General features: G+C 60.7%; 1 protein-coding gene across 5 annotated transcripts; it reads left to right on the plus strand.

Annotated features, from left to right (window-relative positions):
• Positions 1–626: 626 nt before the first annotated feature.
• Positions 627–14,949, plus strand: LOC117641510 (putative inorganic phosphate cotransporter). 5 transcript variants are annotated; one of them, XM_034378898.1, is made up of 9 exons: positions 627–930; positions 10,658–10,866; positions 11,906–12,142; positions 12,482–12,675; positions 13,067–13,190; positions 13,281–13,430; positions 13,517–13,649; positions 13,724–13,962; positions 14,036–14,949. In XM_034378898.1, exons 1-9 carry the CDS (start codon positions 822–824, stop codon positions 14,234–14,236), a joined length of 1,596 nt encoding a protein of 531 aa, XP_034234789.1. In that variant the 5' UTR covers positions 627–821; the 3' UTR covers positions 14,237–14,949. The 5 variants fall into 5 exon arrangements, with proteins under 5 accessions (XP_034234789.1, XP_034234799.1, XP_034234817.1 ...); XM_034378908.1 differs by lacking the exon at positions 627–930 and adding an exon at positions 3,256–3,393; XM_034378926.1 differs by lacking the exon at positions 627–930 and adding an exon at positions 4,140–4,217.
• Positions 14,950–17,711: the final 2,762 nt, after the last annotated feature.

Consider the following 17,711-nt stretch of genomic DNA (forward strand, 5'->3'; position numbering starts at 1 on the left):
AAAAATTCTAAATTTATTTTGTGCGCGGTGCACAATTTCAGTTTGCTCAATTTCATTTGGCTCCGCGGGAATCAGATGGAATAGCAACTCCGAGACTAAAATGTCATTGCAATAAATTGTATGTGAAAATACCAAAGTGGCTGAGCGGATTCAGGGAAAACGTCTAGTTTGCAGTTTGTAACAGGCGTGCCAGTGCCATCCAGCCAGCTAACACCATGGTGTTGAGGCTGCTTACTTAGAGTCCTAAAGGTGGTTGTTCCGCTCTCTATGCCTATGCCTACCTATGCCCACCCTGCAGACGCCGTGCGCTCACAGCCCACCCAGCTCGTGCGACAGTTGGGTTGCCTACCCGCCGGGCGGGTATCCACCCGGGGCCGGGAAGAGACCAAGAGACGTGCGCTATGCGCTATCGGCGCTGCGCTGCGCATGGTTGGAGGATAAAGGCCGCCGTGGGCCGCCGCCCCGCGCCGGTCGCCACACTGTCGGCACTTTCACCTTTCGCTACGATGGAAGTTTTCCTGCCGATACTTATTTGCTCTGGACCGACGAGCGCGTTCCTCCGTCTCTGTCTCGCAGACAAAGACAAGCTGCTCCAGCTGGAGCTAGCTGCGGCAGTGGCTGATGCCCTCCAAACCTCATCGGATCGGGCTGCGCCTGACTCCGCCGCGCCGAGCCGCCGTCGAGCTGAGCACCGCCATCTCGTCTCTCGTCACCGCAGACAAGCTCCGACGACGGCGCTTCAGTTTTCGGATCGGTCGCGTTTTCGCTGTTTTCCTGTTTCCCGGTTTTCCTGCCGGCGCCGCACGGCAGAAACTGTAAACATGGGAGCGGAGCGGCGGGAGCGGCGCGGGTCGGAGACGACGCCGCTTTTGAAGAAAACGCGACGACGCAGCAGGAAGGAACAGGCGGCCCCGCCGTCCCCTTGCCCAGGTGCGTGCAGGCAAAACAGAGCACAGTGCCCTTGGCGATCCTTGGCCGAGGAGGCGGAGGGCTTGGTCGGCATGGCGCGGCACTGACCCAGCTTCGTCTGCTATCGGTCGGCGGCGGCGGCGTGGCGAACTGGAGAGGCGGCGGGGGAGGAGGGGCGGGACGCGACAAAACGGAACGTTTCCCCTGGCGTTTTTCCGCTTTTGGCGGCGGCCCTGCTCGCCCTGCTGGTACTCGGGGGTCACATTGATCAAAACCAGACAGAACTAACCGCGTGACGTCATCTTTAGCGTCACCCTGTGGATTAAAACAGGACCGCGAGGCGGGGCGGCGTGGAGGCGCGTCGCAATTGGTTCATCCGCCGTGGCGGTGACGCGGTGACGGCGGACCGCCGGCCCCGCCGAGGCCCTGCAGCGGCACGGGCCGGCAGCTCCTTGCAAGGAATGCCGATCGCCTATTTGCCGCCCATTACGCGCCTCGCACGTCTGATAGCGAGGAATCCTAAATCGGCCAGATAGGTGGAGCACCTCCCCGTCTCCCTCGCACTCGCAGGGCACACCGTAGGGGCGCGAGAGAGACAGAACGGCCCGCAGAAGGCCCGCCGCGGCCGCCGCGTCGTCTGCCGGCTATCAAGCAATCTTTACGATGCGAGACTCTGGGACTTGGTGGCTGCCTGCCGGGCCGGCCGCTCTTCAAAGTCAGCCCGGGAGATACGGCCGCTGAAAACTTGAAAAGTTGCAGCGCGGAGGTTAATGACGATTGGATGCGACAATAGAGAGTCCAAACTCCAATCCGATCCAATGGGAGAGCGCCGTGCTCGCCGCCATATCGCCCCGCCGCCGCCTTCGCCGCGATGACCACCGCGGGCAGCCCAGGCAGGCACGCCTACCGACAGGCCGGGGCCACACCGGCGCGTGCATTGTCTCGGGCAGGACGACGCTTTTCCAGCGGGAAGCCTGGAGTCTTTCCCACAGTGCCGTACTGGAGACCGTCGAAGGCCGCGCCAGCGCAGGGAGTATTGACCTGCCCGTCCCAGCGCAGGAACGGAAAATGCAGAATGCAGGGCATCGCGCCGCGTCGCGCGGACACTTGAGCCGTCCCATTGCTATCGGAGTGTCGGCCTCCACCACGGCCAGGCCGCGCCAGGCCGCCAAGCCCCGACTCTTCGGGAATGGCCCGAAGGGGCTCTTCGTGAACGATCCGAGGGGTCATCGGGAATGACCCGAAGCACCCGAAGTGACAGTTCCCTGTCATCCCCGAGGCCCCGGATGAAGTGGTGAACCGAAGGTGGGGGTCACGGCCTTGGTGGTGGAGGCGTCCGTGATAAGATTTCGCCGCTATTCGAATTTCTTAAAAGCCAAAAGAAAGCAACGACAGAAAAGCGGTGGTGCTCTTCTTCTGTCGGCTGTGCCTTTCAGAGTTCGCGTTCTTGGTGCCAGAGGCTATCAGCATCGACGACACCCGAGCCGTAGCCGGGCGGGGCGGGGCGGGGCGCGGCGGGGTCACGGGTGTCGAGCATGCCACACCCGTGCGTGGCGCGACCATCCACGCGAATCTGCTACAACGTGGAGGGAGGCCGCTTCCCTGATCGTCTAGCGTAGAGCTTGTCTCCTTCGCCTATCCCTCTGCCATCGCGCGGCCCCAGCGCCGCGTGCGAGATTCGATCAGCGATTCCCGGCGGTCCTGTTACTGGCCGCCACATTGTGACCGCACAAGTATTGTTGCAGCGTGTGAGTTTGGCAGCGGCTGTCTCCTGGAGCACCGCTTGCTTGGCGTTTAGCGCCTGTGAGGTAGGCCATCGTCCCGTCCCGCAACACACCAGCGTGCAGACGGCGGCCTACCTTGCCCCTGCGGACGTAAGGCGTGAGGTAGGCCACCGTCTCCACAGCGGTGTGTTGCGGCCCGGGCTGGTGGCCTACCTCACAGGCGCTGAAGGGCGCATTAGTCGGGCGGCTGTCCGCTGCCGCCAGGTCGCCGACGACGATGACGCCGTCCCGGAGCGTCCTGCGGGCGCCACGCTGCTGGACGGCGGGCAGGGCAGGGCAGGGCAGGGCAGGGCGCGGCCGCCGGCAAAAGGGGCATGGCGCATCCGGTTCGATCCGGCTCGGCGTGGCGGCGGCCGGCCCACGGCGACGTCGACGCCGTGCATGGCGAATCCGCGGCAGAGGCCGGCCAGCCAGAGGCGGAGGCCGGGAGGCGCGCCGCTCCGGCCAGGGCCAGGCTGAGGTCGCGGAGGAGGCCGCGGAGGAGGCCGCGGAGGAGGCGGCGCGGGCGTGATGAACGACCAACGGGCCAGAAAACGGGAAGGGCAAAAGGGGCAGCGATTGCGGGCGGCGGCATGGGTGCGATGGCGGCGATCCGGCGATGCCGGCCGCGCCACTCGAAAGTGAAACAGCGGTGTGAGCGGAAGCGGAGAGATGCCCAAGAACTGCCTGGCCGCCCCCGTGGCCGCCGTGTTCGGACCCAGTGAGTACACCAAGTGGCGAAGCCTTCTGGAGACGACGCCCGGCCCGAGGACTGACTGAAGCGACTGAAAAGAGAGTAGTTTTAGGTCTCACAACCAACATGGGCATTGTTGCGGGTGCCACGCCAGTCCGGTCGCCTGGCTGCTACCCAAGGAGAACAGGTAGTCCAAATCGGGTCAAAATCGCATCAAATTATGCCATTTTGGCGCCAAAACGGACCGAAATTTCTCAAACAAACGCTCGTTTTGAAGTCACGTCGACATCATTTGGCCTTTTCTGTTCTCCCTGGGTAGCGGTAACGAGGGGCGCTGCCGCCCGCCGGGACGGGACTCTCCAGGCTGTGCGAGTCTGCGCTCTGCCCGGCGTAGCCCGGCGCCATGGCCCTGCCTCGCCCAGGTAGCCGGCGGGCACGGCGGGCACGGCGGGCGTCGGCCCTGGCCACCCCTCCGCGATCACGCGCCGTCGTCGTCCTGGTTGAGAAGCGAAGGCCGGCCTTCCAACGGCGCCAACCTAAGGAAACCGAAACTCGCGTTGCTAACGCGCTAACGCGCCGCCGGCTGAATTTCGCCGTGGGAAGGGAAGTGGGGGCGCCACGCCACGCCACGCCACGCCACGCCAAAAGGCCGCTCAACGAGACCGCGTGATGCTCGGCGTGCTCGGCGAGCTGGGGGCCTCCATGTGCTGCTTCCGGCCCGGCCCGGCGCCTCGCGGGGGCGTGCGCGGCGCGCGCGCAGCGGCACCCGCCAGTCGCGGGGCGCGTGCCAGAGGCGAGACATCGACGTCTGTCATTCAGCATGGGATTGCTTCGGGCCACCCTGGGTGCAAGTGAGTAGCACTCGCCTGCACTTGCCGGACCGGCTAGACCAGCGGTTCTCAACCTTTCTCGGCTCGCGACCCCAAATTTGTAGCCAAAAATTTCCGCGACCCCCAGGAAAAGTTTCACGACCCCACGGGACCCCTTCTTTAGCATGCCACTGCGTCTGATCCGAGGCGGGCATTTTGCTCCCTCAACGGGCAATTGGTCTTTGGACTTTCCTTTAGCATGCCTCTGTTACGGAGTGCGATTATCAGTCTTAGTTTGGGGGCAGTATTGTCTCAAAGTTGGCCAAAACGCTCAGAAATGTCTTTGAAAAATCATGTTTTGGGTCGATTTTAAGCAGCCACTGCGTCTGATCCGAGCCGGGCATTTTGCTCCCTCAACGGGCAATTGTTCTTTGGACCTTCCTTTAGCATGCCTCTGTTACGGAATGCGATTATCAGTCTTAGTTTGGGAGCAGTATTGTCTCAAAGTTGACCAAAACAGTCACAACGGTTTTTCAAAGACATTTCTGAGCGTTTCGGCCAACTTTGAGACAATACTGCTCCCAAACTAAGACTGATAATCACACTCCGTAACAAAGGCATGCTAAAGGAAGGTCCAAAGACCAATTGCCCGTTGAAGGAGGACGAAATACCGCCTCGGGTCAGACGCAGTGGCTGCTTAAAATCGGCCCAAAACACGATTTTTCAAAGACATTTCTGACCGTTTTGGTAAACTTTGAGACAATACTGCTCCCAAACTTAGACTGATAATCACACTCCGTAACAAAGGCATGCTAAAGGAAGGTTCAAAGACCAATTGCCCGTTGAGGGAGCAAAATGCCCGCCTCGGATCAGACGCAGTGGCTGCTTAAAATCGGCCCAAAACACGACCCCAGCTACCTCGCCGCGACCCCTTAAAATTTTTTCGCGACCCCACTTGGGGTCGCGACCCTAAGGTTGAGAACCACTGGGCTAGACTGTCTCGGCGGCCGGGTCTATCGCCTGTAGTGAAAGGGCGGCGAGGTCCGTAGACGAGTGTGGGGTCTCGGACACCGCGACCGCAGTGTCCCAAGGGGTGGTCAACTCGAGTTAATCAGTGTACGTAGTTGGTGATCAGTGAAATAGTCAACACAATCACATAAAACTTTCGGAGATTCGTGGTTACTACGTACTCGCCGCGCCCCCACCGCGTCCAGCACGCACTGCGTTCGTTGGCCGACTCGGCGGCCGGAGCGGAGAGGTTCGCGACGCACGCGGCCTCGTTGGCCTCGTTGGCCTCGGCGGCCTCGGCGTGACATTTCGCGTGATAAATCGCCGGCCTTTGGGCGTCCGAGGGCACGACCTGCGCGAGGACCGGCATGCTGGCCTGCAGGACGACCTCCACGCAGCGGGGCGCGCTCTCCTCTCCGCGTGTCCTGGACGTCCTGGACGTCCTGGACGGGCTACTTGTTTATGTCGGCGGCGCACGGCCGGCGCGGCGCGGCGCCTACGGTGGAGGTGCCAAGCGCGTCGCTGCCGCGCTGCCGCGCCCTCCTGGCGACGACGATTGCGACGACGGCCCCCGTCGGCGGCCGCCCGCAAGCCACGCCGGCCACGCCCTGCTGCGGCTTTGCGCTTTGTTTTCCCGCCTTTGTGGCCCGAATAACTGCCCCGCCCAGACCTCTTAAACACGAAAACAGCTAATAACCTTTGCCGTGACTAAGACTCGAACCCACAAGCTGCTGATCAGCAGCAGTCAACCGCTTTGTCCACGGCGTGCCGAACCTCGTCTTAGTGTCTTGGTGTCTAGTGTCCAGTGGACGGAGGGACGCACGGACGACGGCCGCCCCGCGCCCCACCCCCTCCCCGCGGCTCGCGGCTGGTGGCTGCCGCGGCTCGCGGCGTGTCCGCGCTACCTGGCGGGCTGGCGCGAGTACCCGCTGGGACGGCTACCGGTGCACACGCCGACCACGCGCCCACGCCGCGCGCCTCGACCGACCGGCACCCGGAACGCGCCAAGCTCGCCGCGAACGCCGCGAACGTGAACACGGCCAGCGCGGTGGTGGGCGCACCCGGCGCAGCACTGCGACACCATGTTTCTCGCCAAGTGCCTTTCCGTGTTGAAAACAGGTACGCGGCACGCGGGGGCCTCCCACACGGCCCCGGCAGTGGCGCAGTGGCCGCACCAGAGGCGACCCAGTGAAAAGTGACGTCTGAGGACGAGCTGTGATTGTCCTGTGCAGTAGCGCTACCGCGGCGCGGTGCGGCCTGGCGGGGTCGGCGTCCTAGCTTAGCCACCCTTGCCTAGCGGAGCCACCAATCCCAGCCGGGGCAGCCGTTGTGTCAAAGCGTGTCCACCGGGAGCGCGGATAGGTTCGATGTGACCACACTGTGACCGAGGTTGAGACGTTCGGCGTGGCCGTCGGAGCGCAGATGCGCTCTCGGCCTTACTAGGTCACTCGGCCAGCAGACGACGAACCGTACTCAACACGTGTGTTGTCACCGAATGGAACATTTTGACGTGAGTGCTCAGAGGCAGTGGCGGAAAACTCAGAAACGCTATTTGGTGAATGTGTGAGTGTGAGTGTGTTCACGCGCGCTGTTCAAGGACGATCTGGCTGGCCAGGAAGAATGTGACAGCTCTGAATGGGCGCGAGCCTCCCATTCACACATACATGCGCGCCTCCTCACACTCGTGCGTCCACACACACGCACACACACACACATACACACATGCGCCCGCCATTGTCTCAGGTGTTTTGCCGTGGTTCTGTACCCTGCTGCGTCTTTAGCTGTCGCCGTTCTGTCCATTTTGCCGGACTCCGGAACGTTTGAACCGTTTACTGCGACGCGCGCAATGATGTGCAGTGCCAAATGACAAATGTGACGAACATGTGACGCGACTCAGCTCGGCGTGACTGGAGTCCTTCGCAGCCGGCCGCGCGAAGACCATGCCGGCGTCCAAAAGAATGAACGCGTTTTGAGCTCTAGAGTAGCAAAACAGGACTCGAACCGAGCGTGTGACCCCACCAATCGATTCCTTGTTCGACGAGCAACCCATTGGTGAGGTCACACGTTCGGTTCGAGACCAATCTAGCGACTCTGGAGCTCAAAACCCGCCCGGGACTTTGGCCGCCTCCACCGGTCTTCTGGCCCACTGTGCGCAGGAAGAGATGGTGGTTGCGAGGACCTGCACGTGCACCGCAGCCGCAGTCGTACAGTGTACACACCTTCGACCCACACCTTCCGAGGGCCGACTTTGTTCTCGACTCAATCGACCGCTCGAACCAATGACTTTGATACGGCCTCTCGAGTGACCCAATCAAATGCTACTTGACTCTGGCCGCCGTGCTGTGAATCAAAAGAAACGTCAGCGGCGCGTGCCAAAGGGCCCCAGGCATGGCTGCGTCCCGCGGGGCGCGGCGTGGATTAGCACCTCATCGCGCCCGTATGGCCCTGCATTGCCGTGTGTTGCCCTGCGTCAGGGCACTGCCAAAACAGCCTATAACCGAAATTCCCTCAGTACTAATATTACCGCAAGTACGCTCCAGTCAACAGAACTAGAACTGTTAGCGTTGGTGGTTGGTGGTTTTGACAAACTTTCACAGTGAGCCCGTGCGGCGAAGGTGGGTGGAACTGGGCGGAGTTCGCGATGGAAATCGGATCGACACCATAGTTTCCAGAGTGCGCATTTTGTCTCCTAGCGCGGAGCGTCGGCTTCATCGCGAGGCTTGGTCATGTGCCAGGAAAAACGAGTATGCAGCGTCTGCACCGACGTTGTTTTGATTGCATTCCGTTTGGGCCCCAAACCCCAACGGCAGCCTTAAATGCCCTAAACCCTCGGCGAGCGCGGCGCCGGGCGAGGCGAGGCGCGGAGCTGATAGCGAAAGACGGCGACGGGCACACTCTGCTCGCTCTGCTAGATTAGCGCCGAGGTCTGCTGATCCTTAATTGCGCTTAGGCTGGTCCACGAGACGCTAGACGCGGAATCGAGACTATTGCCAGGAGGCGTTCCAGTTCTCGTTGGTCTTCGTTGGGGCTCAGAGAGGCGGCAGCTTGCTTGGACCCGGCCTAGCCCGTCTCGCGTTCACGCGCGCGCGTTGAGCGGGGAAACACGGGTTTTCGCGAAGGGCAGAAAAGGACCTACGGAGTGTTGTAAATGACGATGCAAAAAGAAGAGTGCCAAAAAGTGATGCAGCAAAGTGGTGTCATTCAATTATCTATCTGCGCACGCGCCCCCTGTAATCTGAGAAGGAAAGCTCAGGTAGTTAATGGCAGTCGTCAGAGAGTCAGCCTCGGATAAGCTCGCCCTTTCATGGTTTAGATCTCGCTCGGCATGACCCGCGGATCCGCTTGATTGTTCGCACCGCTACAGATTTACGTCGCTCTGTCTCTATCTAGCGCGGGCCACCCCACGAGTGTGAGAGAGACGGCGACGGAAGCGGCGCTCCGTCTGCATCAGCCTGCTGCAGTGGGCGCGGCCCGGCCGGCCCAGCTGACCCGGTGCGGCCGAATCGCAGGGCCCCGGCCAGTGCCCTGGCCGCCCTGGCCGCGCTAGGTGGCCGCGCTGGGCATGGCGGCGTGGCCGGCCGAGCCAAGGTCGTACGGCTCCGGAAGTTCAAGGCCACGCCGCCACACTGTTCCATTGCACTGTCGCGGCAGCGCGACGTTTTCGCGGCACGACACGAAACCCGTGCCGCTCCACTGTGAGGCGGGCCTCCAAGGTGTGATGTGATGTCCGAACTGCGACGCCCCGCGAGCGAAAGCCTTCCTCCGCGCCCTTCTGTCAGTTGACGAGATATTTTTATTGTTTGCAAATAACTGGTTTTGCGACGAGCAAAGGCCGTCGACCTCCAGCGTGACTCGGTGTGCGTGGCTGCGTCGGGGTGGTGCCGCCGTGTCGTCCGAGACCGCATCGCACCGCCCCGACCGCCGCGCCGGCAGGGGGTCATCGGTTTCTCAAGACGACTCATGCACCACACTCGCAGGACGTGCAGGGCGTCGCAGTATACACTGTACGTACCGGCCGGCCTCGACTCACATCCCACCCGCGAGTGTGCATCGGTGCGAACCTCAAGGACGAGGAGACGAAGAGGATGGCCGGGACGTCGGGCTGCTGCTTCCTCTCTCTCTCTCTCTCTCTCTCTCTCTCTCTCTCTCTCTCTCTCTCTCTCTCTCTCTCTCTCTCTCTCTTTCTCTCTCTCTCGCACCCCTGCGGCACGCCCCATGTGTGCGAGAGAGAGGGAGAGCACTGCTGCTTGCGCGCGTAACGGGCTGCAGCACGGCCGGGCCCCGCCACCACATGGAAGACAAGGCCCCTCCGTTATTTGTTGTGACCGGGCCGGGCCACCAGGCCACCAGGCCGGCAGTGTAGTCGTGGTGTTGTGTTTGTCGCGTGGCGACCGGACCGACACCGACCTCGCCGTCTTCTTCTGGAGGCGCCGGGAGAAGAGAAGTCGTAATGTCGCGCGCCAGCACGGCGGGGCGCGGCGGCGCGGCGGGGCGGGGCGGGGCGGGGCGGGGCGGGGTGGGGCGGGGTGTGGGCGGGGTGGGGCGGGGCGGGGCGCGGCGGGGCGGGGCGCGGCGGCAGGTCCCCGGACGATGATTATGATTCCGGCCGGTGGCCAATGGCTGATAGCCCGCTACATGGCGTGGCGTGACGTGGCGTGGCCGAGGGTTGGCTCGGCGGCCTGCCTGGCCTGCGCCAGGTGGTGCCGCTATGCTGCGCTACACTGGGAACACTCGCCGCGCTGCTGATAACATGGCCGGCATTGATAAGGCTAATTGATCATAATACTATTTTCTTTGGGCGCCAGGCGGAAAAAAGAGGGAGAACCGATCGCTTTCTCGAAGGTGCCGAAGGTAAAGACCAGAAGTACAGAACGTTTTTATGATTGTTTGTTTTGCCCCTGCGACGGCGGATGCAAACAGACGGAACGGAAACTTTTTAAGTCCTCGACTCCATAGCGGGCGTGTGTGTGAGTGTGTGTGTGTTTGTGTGTGTCTGAGCGCGCTGTCTCCGAGCCACCGACTGACCCATTGAATTTCACGACGCAATCGAAAGATGGACAGGCGAGGGGAAAAGAGTACGAGGAGAAAGCAGTGATCGGAAAGCGATCCTGGAAGGGCCTCGGCAGGGCTCGCGCTTTCCCTTAAGTGGGTCAGTTCGGCGGCTTGTCCTGTGTCCTCATGCGTCCGGCGTGGCGCACAGTGGGCCAGAAGACCGGCGCAGCGCGGCCAAAACTCTAGACGCGTTTTGAGCTCCGAGTCGCCGAACAGGACTCGAAGCGAACGAGTGACCCTACCAATGGATTCCTCGTTCGGAGAGCAATCCATTGGTGGGGTCACACGTTCGATTCGAGAACCATTAAGCGACTCTGGAGCTCAAAACGCGTCCGGGATTTTGACCACCACCGGTCTTCTGGCCCACTGCGCCCTGTCGAACCGCGCCCTAAAACGTCCCTTGCTTTCGGCGCTGTTTGCAGAATGGATGCGGCAGCGGTACGTGTTGGTGGTGATGGGCATGCTGGGCATGATCAACGCCTTCACGATGCGCGCCTGCCTCAACGTGGCCATCACCCAGATGACGGCACCGCCCAGCCAGCCCGGCGGCGAGAACAAGACCAGCGATGACTCCTGTCCCTTCGACCCTCCGGCCGCCGGCTCCGACTCCTCGGGCAGTGCCGTCCAGAAGGTAAAGTCACGTGTATGCTTGGAGTCTAGTGTAAAGCAGAAAGTCAGAAAGTTTTTGCTGAGCGAAGCGAAGCACCCTGTTTGGGATTTTGAATAGCTCATTTGTCCGACCCCCCCCCCCGATACCTTTAGTTTACAAGAGGTATCTTCCTCTGTTTATTTTTACTATATTCATATGCGTATACATAGTCGAAGCTCCATAGTCCAAGCTCTATAGTCCAAGCTCTATAGTCCAAGCTCTATAGTCCAAGCTCCATAGTCCAAGCTCCATAGTCTAAGCTCCATAGTCCATATTCTATAGTCCAAGCTCAATAGTCCAAGCTCAATAGTCCAAGCTCCATAGTCGTACGCCAAGCTGCCATTTAGTTTGAGAATAAGATCGGTCGAGAGTAGGGAAAGATCTGTCACGAGTAGAGAAAGATCTGTCACGAGCCCGTTAGGTTAGGTTAGGATTGGTTGGACCATTTAGTTTGAGAATAAGATCTGTCGAGAGTAGGGTAAGATCCTGTCACGGGTAGAGTAAGAACTGTCACGTGCCCGTTAGGTTAGGTTAGGATTGGTTGGAACATTTAGTTTGAGAATAAGATCGGTCGAGAGTAGGGTAAGATCTGTCACGAGTAGAGTAAGATCTGTCACGAGCCCGTTAGGTTAGGTTAGGATTGGTTGGACCATTTAGTTTGAGAATAAGATCTGTCGAGAGTAGGGTAAGATCTGTCACGGGTAGAGTAAGATCTGTCACGAGCCCGTTAGGTTAGGTTAGAATTGGTTGGAACATTTAGTTTTAGATTATTAAATAGCCTTCCGTCGATTCAAGGAGAAACCAACCATTGCGGAATCACAATCCTTCGCGCAAAAGCATACTTCCTGGCTATCACCCCCCCCCCCCCCCCCGAAAAGAAAAGAGGCTCGTTTTCAAAATAAACACATCCAAATTTACTACTGATGAAAATGCATTTCCATCTCCAGCAGAATCCAGCTCAGCATCGAGGCCGAAGGCCTTCCCCTGGCTAGTACTTGACGGCTGTCTTGGTGTTCCGCAGGAGTACCCGTTCAACTGGGACTCGGAGCAACAGGGGCTCATCCTGGGCGCCTTCTACATCGGCTACATCTTCACGCACATCCCCGGCGGCCAGATCGCCGACCGGTACGGCGGCAAGCACACCCTGGGCCTCGGCATCCTGGCCACGGCCATCTGCACCTTCCTCACGCCCGCGGCCTGCAAGCTCGGCGACGTGGCCGGCGCCGTCATCGTGCGCATCCTCATGGGGCTGGGCGAGGTGGGTGCCCCTGGTTCCACAGCGTCGTTTCCGTCGCTGTCTCTCTCGCACTCATGCGGCGCCCCGTAAAGGTGGGAGAGAGACAGAGCGACGGAAACGCCTTTGCGAGACAGTCTGTTGCGTCGTTGTGGCGGCGCTACCCCGCGCCCGCGCCGTGGGCATTCCCCGGCGATACTCCCCGCGGCGGTCCCGGCCCGCGGCGAGGAGTATCGCCGCCGCCTGGCCACGTGTGAGACGGGTGGCCTGCCTGCCCGGCGCGGGCGCAGCTGGGCTGGGTTGCCTGATGCCTCATCGGCCTGGCTAACTCGTGGCGCGTGCTGCGCGTGCTGCATGTTCCAGGGCGTCACCTTCCCGGCCATCTTCGTGCTGCTGGCCAAGTGGGCCCCCGAGCGAGAGCGCAGCTTGATGGGGACCATCGTGCTGGCCGGGCCGCAGGTGGGCACACTGGTGGGCAACGCGCTGTCGGGCTTCTTCCTGGACTGGTTCGTGTGGGAGACGACCTTCTACGTGTACGGCGGCCTGGGCCTCGCCTGGTAAGCAATGCCCGTTTTTTCGCCAACGGTCCCCGCGACCTGAGCTGGGCTAGCCGGCGTTGGCAGCGCGGTGGCCGGGGCACTGGCCACGCCCCGCCCCCACGTTGCGGTCGCGCTGGTTCACTGACAGCCATTTTGCAACACAACAAATTTTTGCGATCCCACGATTCATAGCACCCTGGGGTGCAATCACTTATTAATTGCAATAGTTTGCGGTAGTCAATTTTACTCATGCGATAAAATAGCCTTTTGAAGTTCTTTTATTGCAAAGCTTTGCATTTAGCTTTGTGTTGCAAAATACAGAAAAGTCAGCGTTGCAATTCCCGCGGGAACGGCAGTGTTGCTAAATAGGCTGAGACCGGCTGAGACTAATGGCAGGAATTTGTGGCAGGTGGTTCTTCTGGTGCTTCCTGTGCTACTCAGACCCCAACCAGCACCCCTTCATCGGCGACAAGGAGCTCAAGTACCTGAACGACAACGTGACGGGCCTCAAGGAGCAGGATAACGAGAAGGAGGCAAGTTTTTTTTTGTAACTCGTTGAGTCCCTTTCACTGGAATTACGCTGTGTTCTATGGGTCGTAACGAGGCGCGGTTTGGGTCCGCAGCACGTCAAGACCCCCTGGAAGTCCATCCTGACCTCCATGCCCGTCCTGGCCCTCATCACCACCGAGGTCGGCCACGACTGGGGCTTCTACACCATGGTCACCGACTTGCCCAAGTACATGTCCGACGTGCAGCACTTCAAGATCTCCAGCGTGAGTAACTGTGCCTCCCTGCGGGCGGGGAGGGTGTCCCGCGCCGTGGCCGATGTGGATCTTGACGTTGTCCTCGTTTGCTGCAGAACGGCACCATGTCCGCGCTCCCCTTCATCTGCATGTGGATCTCCTCCATGGTGCTGAGCGCGACCGGAGACTGGATCACCAGCAAGCGGGTCATCTCCAACACACTGCTGAGGAAAATTTTCACCACCATCGGTGAGGACTGTCTTCCGAGTTGGAGGCACTGGTAGATTCGGCCCTGGTGACCGCGGCGCTCTCTGTCCCCGCAGGCTCGGTGGGCCCCGGCGCCTTCCTGCTGTGGGCGTCGTACGCGGGCTGCAACAAGTACTTCGTGGTGGCGCTGTTCTGTATCGGCATGACCACCATGGGCGCCTTCTACCCGGGCATGCGCGTCAACGCGCTGGACCTGAGTCCGCGGCACGCCGGCACCATCGGCGCCCTCATGAACGGCACCGGGGCGCTGGCCGGCGTCGCGGCGCCCTACGCCATCGGGCTCATCGCCCCCAACGTGAGTGCCGTCGTCACGGACACGCCAACAAACGCGCCGAAACTGCTGAATAACAAAATGGCTCCTGTTTCAGGGTTTGATGTCGGAGTGGCAGACGGTGTTCATCATCAACTTCGCCATCATGGGCATCACCAACGTTGCCTTCATCATCTGGGGCTCGGGAGAGCGGCAATGGTGGGACGACCCCCACGGGAAGCCGCCGGGCCACGTCGAGGACCCCGAGGACGACATCAAGGCCGTCAAGGGCCCCGCCATGGCGTCCACCGCCATGTGAAGGAACCAAAGACTGCCATGAACTGACCAACTGGCGGCCTCCTCGTGCTCCACCGGGAGCCGAACGAGGTCGCCGACGACGCGTGCCGCGCCCTGCAGGCCGCCGTCAGGCCGCCACCGCCAACCGCCAGGCCGGCACGAAATCCCAGTGAACCAACGAACGGCCGCGCGCAAGCATATGTGGCACAGTGCGTTCCCGCCCCGCTGAAAGAAAGAAAAAAAGTATGTCGCGTGGGCGATGTGTCACGAAACCGTCACGCGAGCGTTCTGGCGTGTCGCGCGGACGCGGCCGTGACGAAGTCTGTGACGAGGCCTGTGACACGTTGACCAGAACAATGCGGTCCCTGTGTTTGCGCACTCTGCTCATTTGTACATTGTAAATATGTATGATTGCATGTCAAGTGCTTCCAGCTAGTCATCTTCGAGTGTGCCATGTGTGTGCCTTAGTGTCGTCATTAGTGTTAAGAGCGCCGCGCTGTAAGGGATTGCCACTACTCTGTAACACCTGCCGTAGCGACTCGTTTCGGGATCGAGTGGAAGTGCAATCCCACCATCAAGACAAGATGAGTCTCCTTGCCCGTCATTACTTCATTCATAAAATTCAAGGAAACCATCGACACCCTGTATTAAAGAAAAGATTCATGTTCATATAGTTGAGATCAAAGTTGAAAAGACATATGGAATGTTTTAAATAAATTTTGTTGCCATGTTTCATGTTTCGCCCAAACGGCGATCTTCTTTTAATGCCATAGTGTTCGTGCAAACGGCAGGAAACGCGGTTTAATTCGGGGCACTAGCCGCCGGCGTCGAGCTTGGCGTCGAGCTCCGAGTTGAGGAGGATGTCCGGCTGGCGAGGGCACGCCCCCCCCCCCCCCCGCCCCGCCCCGCCGAAACGGCGTGATAATGAACTGCAGATCGAGAGAAACAAAAACAGCAACAACAAGGGCAAAAAGGCGGGCACGCAGCACGCACGCGGTTCGCGGCATAATGAAGGAGAGAGCCGTGACTCCCCGCGTTGGCATTTCCCTCTCCTCTGATTGGCCAGCCCACTGGGCCAGCCCTCGGCGATGTGGGCCATGCAGTGCGCAGCCAGGTCGCCGAGTGCGATAATTGAGCCGTGCCTTTGTTGTTGACACTGCAGCGGTGCTGCCGATTTCCTTCCCCGCTTCCCACCAGTACTACCAAGGCCTTGGCCGTGGCGGCCCGGCGTCCTGGCGTCCTGGCGCACGGCCTCCGACGCGTCGATCCGGCGCGGCCAGACCAGGCCAGACCAGACTCCAGACCGGAGCTGTCCGTCCCCGGAGGGCTTCCCTGGGCGCGGGGCGCGGGGCTGGGCTCGGCGAGGGCGTCTTGACGCCTTGACGTAACCGCCACACTGCCGCACCGCGCCGCGCCGCGCGGTGTGTTTGTCCGCCATTGTTTTCCCGGGGCCCTCGCCGGCTTCGCGCTTCGCGCTGGACCCTCTGGGCACCTCGGCGGCAAGCTCGCCGGGCTTCGGGACTTTGGAAGTTCTTCCTATTTATCTGCAGTCACGTCTCGTAATGCTCATGTCGCCCAGGAGGACGACGATGGCGGCGGCGACGCACCGCCGGCGACGCGGTTGCCATGGTTACCGGCCGTTGCGTCACGATTTGTTCCTCCGCGTTGCTTCGCGTCAAGTGAGCGGGACAACACGCTATCCATTCCACTCCATCCAGCAGGTGTCCGCCAGCGCCGTGGAACGACGAGGAACAGCAGGAGTAGCCGCCCAGCCCAAGCAGTGCCCCCGAGTGCCCCGGCCCGGCCCCGCACAGTGGGCCAGAAGACCGGTGGAGGCGGCCAAAACTCTAGACGCGTTTTGAGCTCCAGAGTCGCTAAATGGGACTCGAACCGAACGTGTGACCCCACCAATGGATTCCTCGTTCGGAGAGCAATCCATTGGTGGGGTCACAGGTTCAGTTTGAGGCCTATTTAGCGACTCTGGAGCTCGAAACGCGTCTAGAGTTTTGGCCGCTCCACCGGTCTTCTGGCCCACTGTGCCCCGGCCCGGCCCACCCGGCGTCTCGCTGGCTCCCTCGCACTCACGCAACGCGCCGCAGGGGTGCGAGAGAGACAGCGAATCAGCCCGCTGACGCTCCATTACACGGGCCGACTCGCGCGTGTTTACGGCGCGGCAACGCACACGGCTGGCTGCGTGAGTGCGTGTGTGTGTGCGTGTGTGCGCGCCACTGCGGCTGTCAAATTGTTAAACACGCCCATTCATTCCCGTCCGGCGGGGCAGAAGAAAGAAGAATGCAGCCGGTGACGCATTGTTGGAAACACGTTGGAAACGAGGAAAACATCTCAGGGCTTTACGGCACTTTCCCGGGAAGGCTGCTTGCCTGCGTGGCTCGCTCAGGCTTGGCTTCTTGGTTTCGGGGTTCTGGTCAATAAGTTTGGGTGCTACAATGTAAGGACCTTCAAGCTTCAAGAGCGGCCCACCTGAGGCCAGCGGACTAAAGGTGACTTGGGGAAGAAACACGCAGGGTAAGAAAAGCACACCCCCTGTGGCCTACCGCCTACCGCACATCTCAACATCTGATTTCACCCTCAGATTTTCACGTTGAGTTGAAATAAACTATAGTTGAGGGATTGCTCAAAGTCATGATATCAGCTCCATAAGGGGTACTTTTCTTACCCAGTGCTTTTCTTCCCTATAACCCCACGAAGACCTGGAATTAAAGGCAGCCGAGTCGGACAAGACGAGGCGCGAGGGCATTGGTCCACATTTCGGGGCCCGCCACGTCCGGTCGCGTTCCCCCTCCCCTCCCCCCCCCCAGTTCCTCCAGATAATTGCTCGGGTTGACCGGCTGAGCGCGCGGATCCTACGATGGAGGCGATAAAAAATATAACACGCCGAACTTGCGACTCGGACGCCGCGACGCCGCCGAGGCACGTCGCAGTATGGAGGAATGTCACAACTTTCGTAACACGCACACAGACACGCGTGTACACCCTCACGCACGCATACGCACGTATACGCACACACGCACACACACGCGCGCGCTTGATCCTAATCCGGTCTACTCCATTGGCATGCAGTCGCCCCCCCCCCCCTCTCCCACATCCAGATCGGAAAAACGGCCATTCCCGGCGGAAAAGACACGTAACTGGACGGGGCACGAAAAACGAGAACGAGTCGCTCTGTCGCGTCGCTCGTCGCTCCCGAATGTGCTCGCCTCGCCGATTCGGCCGACTCGGGCGTCGCCCAACCCTCGCTCCCCACTCCCCACTCTCCGATCCCCACCCCTCCCATACTCTCCACGGCCGAGGCGGTCAAGAGTGGCCGAGAGGCGATCTGATCCATGAGCGCCAGAAGATGGAAGCTGGTAGCAGCGATTGTGTGGACCCACGACAAAGATTCCCAGAAGCCGGATACGAAAATGGACAACAGCGCCAGCCCTCTTTACGTGACGCAATGGAGGCGGGGTGTGACATCGAAATAAATCGCCTCTAGG

This window comes from Thrips palmi, unplaced genomic scaffold (assembly GCF_012932325.1).
Source record: "Thrips palmi isolate BJ-2018 unplaced genomic scaffold, TpBJ-2018v1 HiC_scaffold_1, whole genome shotgun sequence".
Classification (NCBI taxonomy): domain Eukaryota; kingdom Metazoa; phylum Arthropoda; class Insecta; order Thysanoptera; family Thripidae; genus Thrips; species Thrips palmi.